The sequence below is a fragment of the Acipenser ruthenus genome, chromosome 3 (genome assembly GCF_902713425.1).
Source record: "Acipenser ruthenus chromosome 3, fAciRut3.2 maternal haplotype, whole genome shotgun sequence".
In the NCBI taxonomy this organism is placed as follows: Eukaryota; Metazoa; Chordata; class Actinopteri; order Acipenseriformes; family Acipenseridae; genus Acipenser; species Acipenser ruthenus.
This window is the reverse complement of record NC_081191.1, coordinates 68287722-68304044: the sequence shown is the minus strand read 5'-3', so window position 1 is coordinate 68304044 and position 16323 is coordinate 68287722. Positions and strand designations below refer to the sequence as shown.

General features: G+C 37.2%; 1 protein-coding gene across 8 annotated transcripts in view; it reads right to left on the bottom strand.

Moving 5' to 3' along the window:
- The window catches only part of LOC117394169 (receptor-type tyrosine-protein phosphatase mu-like), a 296513-nt gene that overhangs the window by 193860 nt on the left and 86330 nt on the right, over nt 1–16323 (bottom strand). For all 8 annotated transcript variants that reach the window (XM_059015556.1, XM_059015565.1, XM_059015574.1 and 5 more), the window contains exon 3: nt 10617–10891. In XM_059015556.1, the coding sequence (XP_058871539.1) occupies nt 10617–10891 (275 nt within the window). The remainder of the gene's footprint in view (nt 1–10616; nt 10892–16323) is intronic.

Genomic DNA, 16323 nt, shown 5'->3' with positions numbered 1-16323 from the left:
TTTTTAATGTCCACTTGCACGTTATTAACAGAAGTCCAGTCCCTATAGGCCACACGAACTATACTGTATGTGCACATTATGTATGTACACATCCTTTTTCATTTCTATATTTCACACATTCTTTTCCCCCTCCACACCTGCATGCCTAATGAACTGACATGCATCCCAGAGGTTAACAACTGCCATTTCTTGCATTGAAAGCTATTCCCTTTTCACGCTACCTTATTTCCTGCTGCCATGTACTGTACAAGTAAAGCTATGTGTGTTTATTTACCATAGGTCAAGACAATGTGAACCTTTCCAGTTCAGATTAAAATAGCCTTTGCTTCCTGCAGATGAGCTCATATAATCTACCTGACTTTTCCAAAGCCCTTGAAATCAAAAAGCTATCTTGCATCTGCTTCCTTGCTAAACCTAAAGCCTGCTTTTTGCATTGCGCATAAATAACAATGCAATTAAAGTCATTATTAACAAACAAATGTTAATATCAGTAGCACAAGAGACAGCTTCATTAAATCTTTAGAAAAGGGGTATAATTTATTCTAGAAAAATGTAGAACTAATTACAATTTTATAGGAGCCTAATTCGGGATCAAATAAATGAAGAATATAACCTATATGGTAGCAGTATCCTGGGAGACAGTCAGCATGGTTTTAGCAAAGGGAGATCATGTCTAACTAACCTGCTTGGTTTTTCTGAGGATGCAACATCGACAATTGAATGAATTGTAAAGCATATGGTTTATTTAGATTTCCAGAACACTTTTGACAAAGTCCTGCATAAAAGATTAATTCTCAAACTGAACGCAGTAGGGATTAAGGAAATACATGCACATGGACTAGGGAGTGGTTAACATGTAGAAAACAGAAAGTACTGATTAGAGGAGAAACCTCAAAATGGAGCGCAGTAACCAGTGGAGTACCACAGGGATCAGTATTAGGTTCTCTGCTATTCCTAATCTACATTAATGACTTAGATTTTGGTATAGTAAGCAAACTTGTTAAATTTGCAGACGACACAAAAATAGGAGGAGTGGCAAACACTGATGCAGCAGCAAAGGTCATTCAAAATGATCTAGACAGCATTCAGAACTGGGCAGATACATGGCAAATGACATTTAATAGAGAAAAGTGTCAGGTAGTGCACGCAGGTAATAAAAATGTACATTATAAATACAATATGGGAGATACTGAAATTGAAGAAGGAATCTATGAAAAAGACCTAGGAGTTTATGTTGACTCAGAAATGTCTTCATCTAGACAATGTGGGGAAGCTATAAAAAAGGCCAACAAGATGCTCAGATATATAGTGAAAAGTGCTGAATTTAAATCAAGAGAAGTAATGTTAAAACTTGCATTAGTAAGACCTCATCTAGAATACTGTGTTCAGTTCTGGTCACCTCGCTACAAAAAGGATATTGCTGCTTTAGAAAGAGTGCAAAGAAGAGCGACCAGAATTATTCCGGGTTTAAAAGGCATGTCATATGCAGACAGGCTAAAAAAATGGAATCTATTCAGTCTTTAACAAAGAAGACTACGCAGTGATCTGATTCAAGCATTCAAAATTCTAAAAGGTATTGACAATGTCGACCCAAGGGACTTTTTCAACCTGAAAAAAGAAACAAGGACCAGGGGTCACAAATGGAGATTAGATAAAGGGGCATTCAGAACACAAAATAGGAGGCACTTTTTACACAGAGAATCGTGGGTATCTGGATCCAACTCCCCAGTAATATTGTTGAAGCTGACACCCTGGGATCCTTCAAGAAGCTGCTTGATAAGATTCTGGGATCAATAAGCTACTAACAACCAAACGAGCAAGATGGGCCGAATGGCCTCCTCTCGTTTGTAAACTTTCTTATGTTCTTATTACAGCAAGAAATCCAGAATCCTAGCTGTTATAAGGGTAGAGCTGGGATAATTAATCAATTTACTCTAGTCGTCGCGATTATTTTAATACTCGACGATCTTTTTGGTATTCGAGTAATCGCCTTAATATATGCATTCATATGTTAGCTACATTCATGCCAGGTGCGTTCTCAAATAATAATTCCGATCAGCTTTTCACTCAGTCTGATCTTGGCAGGAATACTGAACAGCAGATCAGCATTACTGATTTGGTTGAGAGAGTGAAGGCGATATATTAATAAAAGATAAAAAAAATAAACTTATATAGAAAAAAATGAAGATGGCAATTTTTTTGTTTTGTGTTTAAAAAACACACACACACACACACACACATCTTCTGCTATCCTGTGACTATCCCTGTTTTCTCTTTTGATAAAAAAAAAAAAATGTTTGCATCAAATTGCAAGTCAGACATATTTGTTAAATAATACCCATGCAACCCTATTCGAAACATGACTTTGCTAATTTGTCAGTACTTCTTTATTGTTATTATTTTACAAGAAGCAGCACAGTCGCAATATTGTTTAGAACCTCTATCCTTTTTTTAACCTCTATCCTCCCGCTATAGCCGACACAATGTTGTTGTTACGTTAGCAAAGTGCTTTCATTGGGCGAAAAATTAAATAAAACAAAACAGTCTGGAAAATGTTTTTGTGGCAACATGTTATTATTATTAATTTGTTAGCAGACGCCCTTATCCAGGGCGACTTACAATATATCACTTTATTTTTACATACAATTACCCATTTATACAGTTGGGTTTTTACTGGAGCAATGTAGGTAAAGTACCTTGCTCAAGGGTACAGCAGCAGTGTCCCCACCTGGGATTGAACCCACGACCCTCCGGTCAAGAGTCCAGAGCCCTAATCACTACTCCACACTGCTGCCCGTTGAGAGTGGCAAGTGGGAACACAGCAATATGGCGGATTCACCTTGCAAGACTGTTACAGAAGACGGAAAAGAAAAGGAGTTCGGAAAGTGATGGACGTGGGACGCCCGGTGCCAAGAAATTTACAAGAATCGCCAGACACACAAGCGTTGTTTGGGATTTCTTTGGCCAATCTAGAAATTCACAGGTTCAGTGCAGCAAATGCAAAGGAAAGATGAAATCTCACCACAGCTTTGCTGCAACATCTAAAAAGGAGGCACCCAACCATCTCACTCACTTGGTAAGTAATATTATTCATGTAAGAAGTCCGTCGATATAATATAGTACAATGCTGTTTTTGGCAAATACAGTTTTTTTTTTTGTTTTTTTTTATGGTAATAGGAATTAACTGTTCATTTAGCACATGAACATAAACTATACATTTCGCTGTTGTAAAGCAGTCGGCTACACTCCCTTCATTTTACTACTGAATAGAAAAAAAAACTATTAGAATTTGTTATTGTGTAAATGTTAACACCAAGTATTAATATAATCTTAGACTTTTACCAGCACTATTATCAAACTTCTTTTCATTGCATTGAGTGTCTTAAAAAAAAAAACCCTGCTGCATCAGTCATAGAATTGCTGAATTTGTATTAATCCTCTACAGCACTATTAGTTTATGGCGTAATAAACACTATTTACAATTGTTTGATTATTGTTGTGATTTTGTAAACCCAATTGTTGTTACTCCAGGTACAAGATTTTTTTATTTTTTTTTAAAGCTTGATTTTGGACAGTTACGCTACGTACACACAGACTGCAGTTGGCTTGACAACCGTATTTGCAAACGGCACTCGCTTCGGTTGTTTGTTGTACACACACACCTTTCATTACTGAAGTGAGTGACTCCCTGTTTAAACAAACCACTGAACTCGGGCCATCGTTACATGCCAATCGTGAGGTTTTGTGTGACAACACGGAGGCTGTGTTTTTGTTTATGCTTTTGGAAGAAAGTAATCGTAATCGATCGAGAGTTCGTCACGCACAGCTATGCTCTTTTCTGCAAAACCAGCGGAGACGTCGTTTTGCTTTTTCTGCACTGCTAAATACAGTGGTGACGATCTGCAGAAACATTTGGGTGATCTTCTGACCAGAAGGCTGGTGGACTTGAATGGTTTCCAAATGACTGGATTAAGGAGTCGTAAATGTGTCTTTATCATTTACTGAGCCATTTCCTGGAGTGCCAAAACACACAGATGAGATGTTCAGTATCGGTGGAAAAAAGAGTTGCGGTCACACTGTGGCACTGTCCCATACAAATTGTCCCATATTTTTTTATTTAAGTTGCAATACCAAAAATACTTTTTTTTTTTCTTACAACAAAATATTATACAACTGTACTTTGATTAAATGAAAAAAGTATATTATATGTATGCACTATTTACCACTGTTATGAATTTACTATTCATCAATATTACAAAATCAACTTGGATCATCAGGCACCTATATATATTTTTTTAGCCATGTTTATCACACGGAAATGTCTGATAAACAATGACATCATTAGTTGCGCAGAGCACCAACTGCGGTTGTGTTAGTGCGGTTGTAATACACACACACAGTTAGTGCGCATTAACTAACCGAACTGAATTAATAACCGCACTCCATACTTGTTCCGAACACGATTAACTAGTGCGGTTGTGCGTATTAAGAGCAAAAGGTGAACTCACAACCGAATTTAGCCTGTGTGTGTACGTAGCCTTAGTGTCTTATTACATGTATGGAGTGTTAATTATACTTTTATTATATTGCTGGAAAGCAATTGTAAAACTATATACAGTGGTTTGCAGAAGTATTCACCCCCTACCAATAATGTCACATTTTGTTGAATTAGAAATAATGTATGCACAGTTTTTCAAACAAACTTTTTTTATTCAAAGCTGTAGTGGTTAAACTGAACACTGTTATATGATGAGGAGGTTAAATGTCAGCAAAACTTGCAAAGAAAATGTACGCAGTGAAATCTACTGGTTGCATGTATTCAGCCCCTTAAGTCAGTACTTGGTAGAAGCACCTTTTGCAGCAATTACTACTATGAGTCTTTTTGGATAGGTCTCTACTAGCTTTGCACAGTAGGATGGTGAAATTTTTGCCCATTCTTCACTGGAAAATTGCCCCAGTTCTGATAAGTTTGTTGGGAATCGTCGATGGACTGCAATCTTCAAGTCTCGCCATAAATTTTCAATTGGATTCAAGTCAGGACTTTGACTGGGCCACTCAAGAACATTAATTCTCTTATTCAACCACTCCAGACTGGCTTTGGCTTTGTGCCTCGGGTCATTGTCCTGCTGGAATGTGAATTTCCTCCCCAGATTCAGAGTCTTGACTCACTCAAACAGGTTTTCCTCAAGGATTCTGTACTTTGCACCATCCATTCTCCCCTCTATCCTGACAAGCCTCCCAGTCCCTGCTGAAGAGAAGCAGCCCCATAACATGATGCTGCCACCTCCATGCTTGACAGTTGGGATGGTGTTGACTGGGTGATGTGCAGTGTTGGGCTTGTGCCAGACGTAAAGCTTGAAATTTAGTTCAATTTTTGTCTCGTCTGACCACAAAACCTTTTTCCTACAGTATCATTTACATGCTTTTTTGCAAACTCCATCCGTGCTTTAAGATGAGGCTTTTTGAGTAATGTCTTCTTTCTTGCCACCCGTCCATACAGGCCAGCTTTGTGTAGGAACCGGCTTATTGTTGATGTGTGAACACTGACTCCCATCTCAAACAAAGAACTTTGCAGATCTCTCAAGGTCATTGTTGGCTTCCGGGTGACATCCTGAACCAGTTTCCTGCTTGCCCGGCTGCTCAGTTTGGGAAGCCGACCTGATGTGAGTAGTATCTAGGTGGTATGATGCATCTTCCACTTCTTAATGACTTCACTGTGCTGAGAGGGATAATCAGCGCCTTTTAAATTTTATTGTTCCCGTCTCCTGCTCTGTGCCTCACTACCAATTTATCCCTGACTTGTTTTTCGAAAGCTCCTTGGTCTTCATGGTTGCTTTGTTGGATCACTATGTGAGTTGCAGCTTGAAAGTCTTTATATAGGAAATGGTCTACAAGTTAAACCACTTTGAGTACACACAGGCTGAAACCACTTCACTAATTTTGTGACCTTTCAAACAAATAATTTGCACCTGAGCTGATTTAGGGCTGCAGTAGCAAAGGGGTTGAATACTTATGCAACTGAGATTAATCTGTTTTTCTTTGTAAATCTTACTTATTTATATTCTGTATGCATTTTTTAACTTTATCAATGTGGAGTAGATTGTGTAGATTCTACATGTAAAGTCTAATTTGAAAGCATCGTGGAGTACGCTCAGGTGCCAACAAAATGTGTTTTACAATTGCTTTCCAAAACTTCAGGAGCAATTTTAGGTTAAAATAAGATGTAGAGTAAACCTATAGACCTTTTCTTTTGGGTTGTGACAAACATGGGTAATCCTTCTTAGGCCACTGTACCAACCAACACTGCTGATTGTGTAGGTAGTCAACAAAATGCTTTTGTTATAATCAATAGCCTAGAAATTCAGGTCTTACTATAATACATGCTATTGCACAATGCATACCTTTAGAATGGTAGAAATTATAATCTATTCAACCACCACTACTAGAAAAAAAAAAAAAACTCACATGTATTGGATTTTGGCTGTGGTTAAAGAAGGTTTTGTTTTGACAAATACTTATACACCCTGCATTTAAAGATACTTACAATTAGGTTTAAATTGCTAATTGATTATAGTTTTGAAGACAATGTGCTCTATTTGTAACCAAGTACTATAACAAGTCTACTACTACACCCTTATTGTCATCTAAGTAGTACTTGTAGTACAGAATGAACTAGTATAAATGTCTTAGTTCTTCAGTATCTAAGCATTTGAAACTGCAACAACTTACAGTTAAATTTAAGAATATATATATATATATATATATATATATATATATATATATATATATATATATATATATATATATATATATATATACAGTGCCTTGCAAAAGTATTCAGACCCCTGACCAATTCTCTCATATTACTGAATTACAAATGATACATTGCAATTTCGTTCTGTTTGATATTTTATATTAAAACACTGAAACTCCAAATCAATTATTGTAAGGTGATATTGGTTTTATGTTGGGAAATATTTTTAAGAAAAATACAGTTGTTCTCAAATTGTTTGGACACTGGTTGCCATTATGGCTCCAAATGTAACGAGGCCAGAATGCTCGCCAAACACCACTTCCCAAGGTCATAATGCCTTAGATTCCGGTTGCTCACATACACCCCATCACTAATATATATATATATATATATATATATATATATATATATAAAAAATGTGGGTGTGTTTGGGTGGAATTGCAAAATCAAGTAGTTTACTATTTTTTTAGGCTCTACTAGGTTAACAAGTGATTAATAGTTGATCATTTCGCCTGAGAAACCACTAAAATTCACAACAATAAAACTGACAAGTAAAATAGTTCAAATACAGTAATAGTTCTTCACAATGAACGCTGTAGTCAAAGAAATATTGATGAAAAACTAAATTTCAATATCTTGGGATGCAGTGAGAGACATTGCAGTGTTATGGGTAATATAACATTTAACCCTCCTTGCAAGGTCAAAGCGCCCAAGGAAGATTTCTGGAAAGCAGGACTGTTTAATTATATGAATATCGATTTTTGGATCTCAAAACATTTCCTGAAATAGATGCTCAGGTGTAGGCAGAGCTATAGTAATTAATATAAATTACATTTGAGTTTCTAACTATCTTAATCCCTTCAGCCAGTGCAATTATTGTTTTGAGAGTCAGCTTTTATTAGGGAGCTCCTCTAAATCCCTTGCTAAGAAAGATACAGGGTATTAATGCTTGTGACAGAGTAGCTGTCTGCCGTGTGGGTGCACTTGCTGCTGAGTGAGAGGCAGAAGATCGAGACGGAGGTTGAAGTTGATACGCCCCGCAGGCAAACAGGATTAATTTACATACCAACACACTGAACAGCTCAAGTGACACTACCAGCAATGGCAGCGCATGAAGCACAAACAACACAGTGCACGAAAACTTTGGTAGGATCTACAATCTCTGAACTAACTTTGCTGAAAAACTTGATCATGGCGGATAAACAGTTAGGGCGGATATGTGACGGGCGGATACACAACGAATTACTGGATATGGATTGCTTCAGTTATAGTCCCTCATTCACCCCATCGCCGTCCCAATTGCCTCAATTAACAAATCTATACAATAGTTTAGAGGCCCCAGGTTGTGAATATTATTCACTTTAGGTAGGGGTTTGGGGGCTAGCCTGCGATAAGACACTAACTTACTATACGTAAATATGCCTTATACATAGGGCCTTCTGTGGTGTCGCCACAGCTGAGTCCTGAGACCCAAACAATGGGCTCTGTGAATATGCCAATACACAGCTGAAATTGGGTGTAAAATGGTTGTTTCGTGTTGAGTCAAGCAGTGTGCAGCTCAACATACTGTATGCTTAAATACTGTCTATTGAGTCTCTGTATAGCCCCAACTTCTATCCGTCAGTCTTCGTCGTCGTGTCTCCAGTCCAACCTTCTATATGGTCTTCTCCCAGTATTCTGCACAGGCCACCGCTTCTGGTGTTGGTATTGAGGAGTGCATTGTGGAGCTGCAGGGCATCTCAGGAGATGATCCATGGTTTGCTTCTCCTGACATACACAAAGGTTGGTTGTGTAGAGGCCCCATGATTTCATGAGAAAGTTGCAAAAAAAAAGAAAGTGAAACGAGCCGATTAACTAAGACTTCTTTCTACTCCAGTGAATAACGAGCAGAATGAAGGCGACGCAATAAATTGGATTTTGCTACATTTTAAGTAGTGCTCTTCTAATGCAAACAGATCATCAGAATTATTATATATATATATATATATATATATATTCTTTTTTTTTTTTTGATGAGTTTAGCAAGGGTGTGGTCTTAGGAATGTATAGGTAGAAAAATATTTGAGCTTGTTTTGTTGTTATCATTTTTACATGATTAAAATAAGAAACTGAGATGGTTTAATGGCATTAATTACACCATTAGACAGGCAGAGAGCTCAGAAATAAAAGCTGAAAACCAGAAACCCTAAATATCCGTTCTGGCGTATGTAGAAAAATTTGACTTTTGCATTTGTTAAGTGGGATACTTGAAGGTTTATTTCAGACAGTGCATGATTGATTGACACTGGCAGTTGAGTTGAGGGTTGTGTTGAGTTCATAGGGCTGTGGTTTGCAAGGAGCCTTGCAGCTGGCAAATCGCTTTAATATAAGTCAAATGCATATTCATGAGTTTAAGTCAGAGCACAGCCAAACAGCCTATTAAATTGACTAGTCAGCCGAAAACTACACATTGGTTATGATGTGCTTACACTAAACTCACACAGCTAAACTATCCCGGTCTTGTCAACCCGCTTAAGCTCGGTTTATTGCAAGGTCTGTCTGAATAAACACGATATCAACACACTGAATATGATTTGGTAATTAATTCACACAAAACATTATGTATGCAAGCACTCTTGTCTTCTTGGTATTTGGATAATTACATCACTGTTAAAATTAAAGTTTGATAGATTAGGATTTAAAACTAACTATAGTGTCTACAACAAATATTCTGGCATTGCTACATTTATTATTTTCTTGTAATCTTTTATGTTGAATTTTAATGTTGCAAAGAACAAGCTACGTATTTGTATTTATTCAGTTTGTTGTAACAAGATTGATCTCCCCAGGACACACATTTTGCAGAAATTTGATGCCAATGGTCACAGGAAGATTTGCAAACTATATTTAAAATCAGATTTACATGATGTTGCGTAAAAAAGCCAACCAGGGCACTGCATTTCCTGAATGAGAGGACTTATATTTCTGTATACAATTGCTGTCACAGCACTGTACAAAACTACACAGGTCCTGCAAATTTAGGAACCTCAGGTACTCAAAATTCTACAATAGTATCAGAAAAAAAAAACTGTTAACTAAACTATATTTAAATAAACATACAATAATCTCCTCATATGGGCCATAGGACTGCACAGACACCTCAACACTCCTTTGGTACCTTGTTGTCAACCTTCTATCTGAAGTTGGAAAAAAAAATATATTTGCTTTTAACTTTTTTGTGTTTTATTACAGTTGACAAAAGCTGTCTCTTCCAAACTACAGACAAAGCAGAATGAATTCGGAATGATCATATCCGCTGTTTTACCCTAACTTGGCTAGTGGTGTGGACGACTAGGGAAACAGGAAAAAGGGGGTTGGTTCCACAAGTTCAAAAGGATTGGCTTTGCGAGATCAAAACGGGCAGTGTAGATTCTGCCAGTTTTTAAAGTAGAAAGCCAAAGTTCTGCTGTATGTACAGTAAATGCTTAGTCACCAATGTGGTTAGTTAACAGGAAAATCTACTTGCCATATTAAAATTGAAGGTTGAATTTTGCAACCTGATTTGAACCACCCTGGCCACAAGTCAAAGAAGTATCTTGATGTCTGAAACTCACCACAAATATAGCTGAAATTTCACCCAGGCATGTTAACAGTGTAAAATTCCCACACTTACACACACAAAAACGCACATGCAAACAAATACACACACACACACACAGAGTAAATGAGATGCAGTACAATGTATTCTCACTGGAATCCTTGTATTTAATGGGTCAAAACTCAGTTAGTTAAGTGCCAATTTGCTGTTCTGGTAGTGAGTGGTAAGAAGTAATAACATGAGTAAATATGCATTATGTAAAACACAAAGTTTGAATTCACATACCTGATAGAAACTTGGCCAGAATGTGCTAATAGCCAGCTCTACCTCGTTCCAAGTCCTTGTTGCAACTGCAGACATATTCCAGATTGGACTCCCCAGAGGACCGTTGTTAGCCTTCACATAAACATTCAGTAGACCTGGGTTCACCCCATCTCTGCCTGACACATAGTAATTGAAGATTATACAATGGGTGTCATTTTCTTTTAGCTGTGGCATCATGAGCTGTGCTTTCTGCCCCGAAAACTTCCCAGAGGTGTTCACCATCATGAAGGTTGGATCTGCAAAGAAAATATGAGTTGTCAATTTAGTTGTCAATTGTGTATCAAGGATTATCCACTTTTGAATGGTCAAAGAGGTCTGCTGTCATTTACGAATGACATTCAAAACAGGTAAGAAGGCTTATGGTATTGACATGTCTACTTCCGGCTGGTTATGAATTACTGTACCTTAGTGTCTGTAGTAGCATAATCTATATTAGAATAGAGTTGATCTCAATGAAATGAAAGTATCACTATTTCAGAACTTAAAAAAATAAATATGCTTAATCGTTTCTCCAGGCTTTTCAATTTCAAGAGATCCAGAGTCTAGGGATGATCTAAAGAAAATCTCTAAAATTCTGTGAATTATTTGTAACATCAATACATGCAGTGTGTAGGACTGCAGCAGTGTGAAAAACACTATCATAAGGTAACTGATGGAAACCATGGATCTCCAAAGCCAGTTAATGAGAAACCACTTCATAATATATAAACTAAAATGAACATCCTGGAAACAGAATCCTTGAAATAGCTACAGACTGAGGTTCTATTAACATTAGCCTTATAAGGCACAATGTCTTTCTGATTTGCTAGCTGGTTTCTGCTGATTTCTCTGCACACGTAAATTATTTCTGTTGTTTTTGTTATGGACTGGTTCTACCAGCTCCAGCACAGAGAATAAATAGCAGATAGACCATGAACACTCATAGAGTACTGCAGTTACTCCACACATGAGGAAATTGCTTATTAGCCCTGTCTTTGGATTTGAATGAATGTAATAAATTCCAAAATGAGAACCGGTTAAAAAAAAAAGACACCCACATGAAAGCAACATCAATTAAGACTTTTTTTTTATTTCTGTTCTAGTGCTCAAAGCTATAAAACAGAGGTAGCATATTGAGAATCTGCACCACTAGCAATTAAATTCTAAAGCTCTGAGAAGTGTTACTATATCTACAACCAGTGGTTACCTTGTACGTAAAACACCTCTAATGATTGAGTATCTGTCAACACCTGCCCAAAGCATGACTATTTATTTAATCGTTTACAGACGATAAAAGAATCAGCACCAATACCAGCTCTTTGTCACTGCCATGTGTGCTGCTTGAAATCCAAAAAGTTATAAACACAAAACACAAGTCTGTTTACTTTTGTTTACAATAACATGGCTAAAATACATTTTAGCCTATTTACCAGATGTTGTTTGTATATGTATATGCAACATTTGAAAGATGTGTCATGGGCCCTGTAAAACAATTTAAGCCACAAACCAATATATATTTTTAAAGATGTGATAGTACATATTGCCATCCATTTCTCTAGTTTAATGATATACCTTGTGCAAAAATGTACATGTTGAGACACCATGCCAATCATATCATGATCATCTAATCACAGTTATTACTCCTACTTAAGCCTGTTTCTTGTATCTCGTGGAACGAGGGCAGATAACTTATTACTGATCTACACTATGGATAATGACAGCCAACTTTTATTTTGCTCTAAGGTACAGAAACTACTAGCTTACAGATTAGTGTTTGTAATAAAAACAACATGTGGAATGGCATCCATCTTTCCAGTTCCTATTACATAACCATGTACTACCTGACAGTTAACTGCATAGACTTGTAAGAAGAGCAAACACTGTTGTAGCCTGTAGTGTTAAATCTTGCAACTATCCACAAGCGTTATGAAAAGGCCATTTGACATATCAATAACTCAGAAATCATGATTGCCTCTGAGGCCTTGTGTTACAAGAGTAATTTGCTCTAATTTCATATGTCTTCAGGCACAGATAACTAGCAAGAGATCTGTCATATTTATACAAATTAAATGAGAATAAAAATATTTTGCAGTTCTCTGTGGTACAATTTGCTGTCTAGAGGCCTAAGTGACAAACCTTCACCACCACCCGACACATTAACAGCTTTGAGAAGGATTCGGTGGGCCTTTTGCTCTCTTGAAGGGTGGTCCAACTGAAGGATATACGAGAGATCTTCAAATTGCCTCAGAACTGAAAAAGAATGACTGTGGATGGACTTAATGGTGAGCTGGTCTTTAGATAGAGCTTCACAAGGAGGGAGTTGTATTTATTTAAATTAACTGCATCAAGAAGCAACATGCCCAGTCTTGTCCATTGAGATTTTCTAACCTTGACTGGATTCCAAAGCATGGTGTTCAATTACCTGCTATTAATTCCTTAGCAACATCATTGTTGATAATTAACATGATTGTGATTGATCCTCATAATGCTGTACATTGATGGGTCATTGTTTCAGCGGTTCAGACACTTCCTCTGGATTTTTATTTATGTATTTATTTATTTTCTGAGCGGAACTATATGGTGGTTTGATTTCACAAACATATCTTTGAGAAAACCAAAACAGTTTTCCTTAAAATGTTCAGACTGTTTTATTTAGGCTTTTAATACAGGGCGCTGTGACATGTGCCATTGGAATTTTGGAAGACACAAATGATCACCAGGATTATTCAATAAAATAAATGCTGAAAAGCCTTTTTAGGTTTTAAAAAGTGCATGTTTTGGATTTGTAGCATTGATGTTTCAAGGCATATGATGGGCAACCAAAAAGTGTGTTGTCCATACACAATGCATCCTTGTACAGCAGTGAGGAAGACAGACACAATACATTGGGGTCTATTAAATTGTTCTAAAGGGAGGCAGATAGGATCAAAATACCACTGTTGTTAAATCATTTAAAAGACGAGGATTTTGTGAAAACCAACAGTGTCTCTAACAGTCTAACCGTGTAGGACAGGTTTGGTCCTAATTTAGTATTCAAACAGTAGTGGGATTTAGATATGTTTCGATCAAGTGAATAGACCCAGGTCTATTAAATGAGAAAGGTGTTACAGTCTCCACTGAAGTACAGTATTTGCTCTGCAGACACACCCATTGAGAATATATATATATATATATATATATATATATATATATATATATATGGGTGTGTGTGTGTGTGTCCCAGGTCATTACAGCTGTCTACCTGCAGTGGGATAAATGATAATTTCAAATTCAGTATTTTTAAGCAAAACAAAATATGCTTATTTTAGATTAGGGAGCTAACTGTGCAGAAAACCTGCTACAATGCACTACTACACATTCCTAGTGGGTGTTCAACAAAAAAGAAATCACATCGCACCTAAAGGACTGAGCCTGTTCTTTCTTCCTTCATCTCTTACTTGTCTTTAATCCCTATTAATTCTTGTTTTATTTTCACTGCTTTTATGGGTTAATAGAAAATATTAGAGGTTAGGGCACTCAAATCAGTTTGATTTGTGGATTTAGAATATTTTCAAAGAAATACATGGAAGACTTTTTTTGTTTTTTTTAGTAAATCGCCAATTTTCTCCCAATTTGGCATATCCAATTATTTTCAGGCTCAGCTCACTGCTACCACCCCTGCGCTGACTCAGGAGTGGCGAAGACGAGCACACGCTGTAACCCGAAGCTTTTTTTCACACTGCAGACTCACCGTGCAGCCACCTCAGAGCTACAGCGTAGGAGGACAACGCAGCTCTGGGCAGCTTACACGCAAGCCCGCAGGAGCCCGGCCAGACTACAGGGGTCGCTGGTGCTCGTTAAGCCGAAGACACCCTGGCCAACCTAAGCCCCCTCCGGGCAGCGCTTGGCCAATTATGCACTGCCCTCTGGGAGCTTCCGTCTACAGTCAGCAATAGAATAGCCTGGACTCGAACCGGCGACCTCCAGGCTATAGGGCGCATCCTGCACTCCACTCAGAGTTCCTTTACCAGATGCGCCACTCAGGAGCCCCATGGAGAGACAATTTGCTGAAAAAAACACTGCAGTGATATGGGTATAGTGTTAGCTTGTTGTCAAAGTTGCATGACCTTTATATTGAAAACTGATTGGAGTGCTGTTCAAGGTTGACTACCCACTTCATTAAGCAAACAAGTGTAGTTCAGAAAGATTTGAAAGAAAACTTATTTTTCATAGTGATGAAAAACAAATGGGGCTTTTGCCTTATCAATCTACAAAAGATCCTTTACTTTGACATTTAAAACACATGTACTGTTTGTTACAAGAGGAACTTCATAATCCTATCATAAAGATTGATCCTTTTAGTGGATTTGGTTTATTGCTTTGTATCAGCGTTGCTTGGCTCCAATGTAAAAAAAAATTAAATAAAGAAGCTGTGAGATTCCACGTTGATTGCTGAACTTGCTCTAGCATTGTCCCTTCAGGGAGTGCAAGGTGCTGCTATAGTTCCTTACTGTTCAGTTTCTTAACACATGGCTTAGCTAATCTTAGAAATGGATGCATTTCCACATACAGCATACCATATTTGGAATGAAAGAACCAAATGTAGTAAACAGTACCGCTGCTGAATATGTTAATGTTCTCATGACACTAAAACTAACGCTAAAACATATGAGATACAGTACTACTAATTTAATTTAGTGAATTTGAAAATTGTTACAGATGTCAAACAAATTGGTAAGATAGTGTATTTATCTATTTATATACATACAGTATTACAATTTCAAAAAATTGAGTTTCTGTCACCCTATACAAATAAAATATGTATGTGAAGGCAGCAAAATAATTCTTAAGAACATATTGATTCATTGAGTGTAGACTGAATAATTTAAAAAAGATTGCTCTTCTCTTAATGTGTATTCAAAACAGGCATGTCAGTAACATGATTCTCCTTATATATGCAAATATGTAAATACAGATGCATGAACGGAGAGACAGTCACCTCCATACAGTATACTGTATTGTGGTCTTATTAAACTAACAAAAGAGCTTCTTTTTTGTGATTTTTCTACATAACCTATCAACATAGCAACACACTGATTTGTCGAGGCCTGATCCTTTGGTTTCAACCAAGCACAACTTCAGAAGGCATGTTCAATTATTTGAACTTCATTCAAAAGTCCAGGGGTCTAAACTGTCAATGTCTGTATTTAATGGCTGTTTAAAGGCTGATGAATAGTATTGTGGCTCTATTGTGACCCACTGCCAAACCTAGCTGGCGCTTTTCCAGTTTATTTGAATAGGCTGCTCAAGGTTGACCACTGTAATACCCATAACAACCTTTACAGATAACTCAGCAGTGTGCAAGCCTGTGCAGGCCAGCCTTAGCTCTCATATTAAAGGAATGTAACTGTGTAACTAGGAGACAACATTATTATAATGCTGTTATCTGCTTCACATCAATACCCTTCTCTGTTCTCTAACCCCAAAATAAAAAAGACAATTTACTGTGTAATTTAGGGTATTCTGTTCCAGCAGAATGTGACCGTTGAATGTGTTGCTTACTGCATTGCAATTACTACCCTCTTTTAAAAGCAAATCATTATAACAGAACTGCCTGAGCCCTGTTATTATTATTATAAAAAACGTGCTTTCTTTTAACAGTTTAACACCAATCTATATAACACACAATGCAAGCTTTTAAGGCAATTGC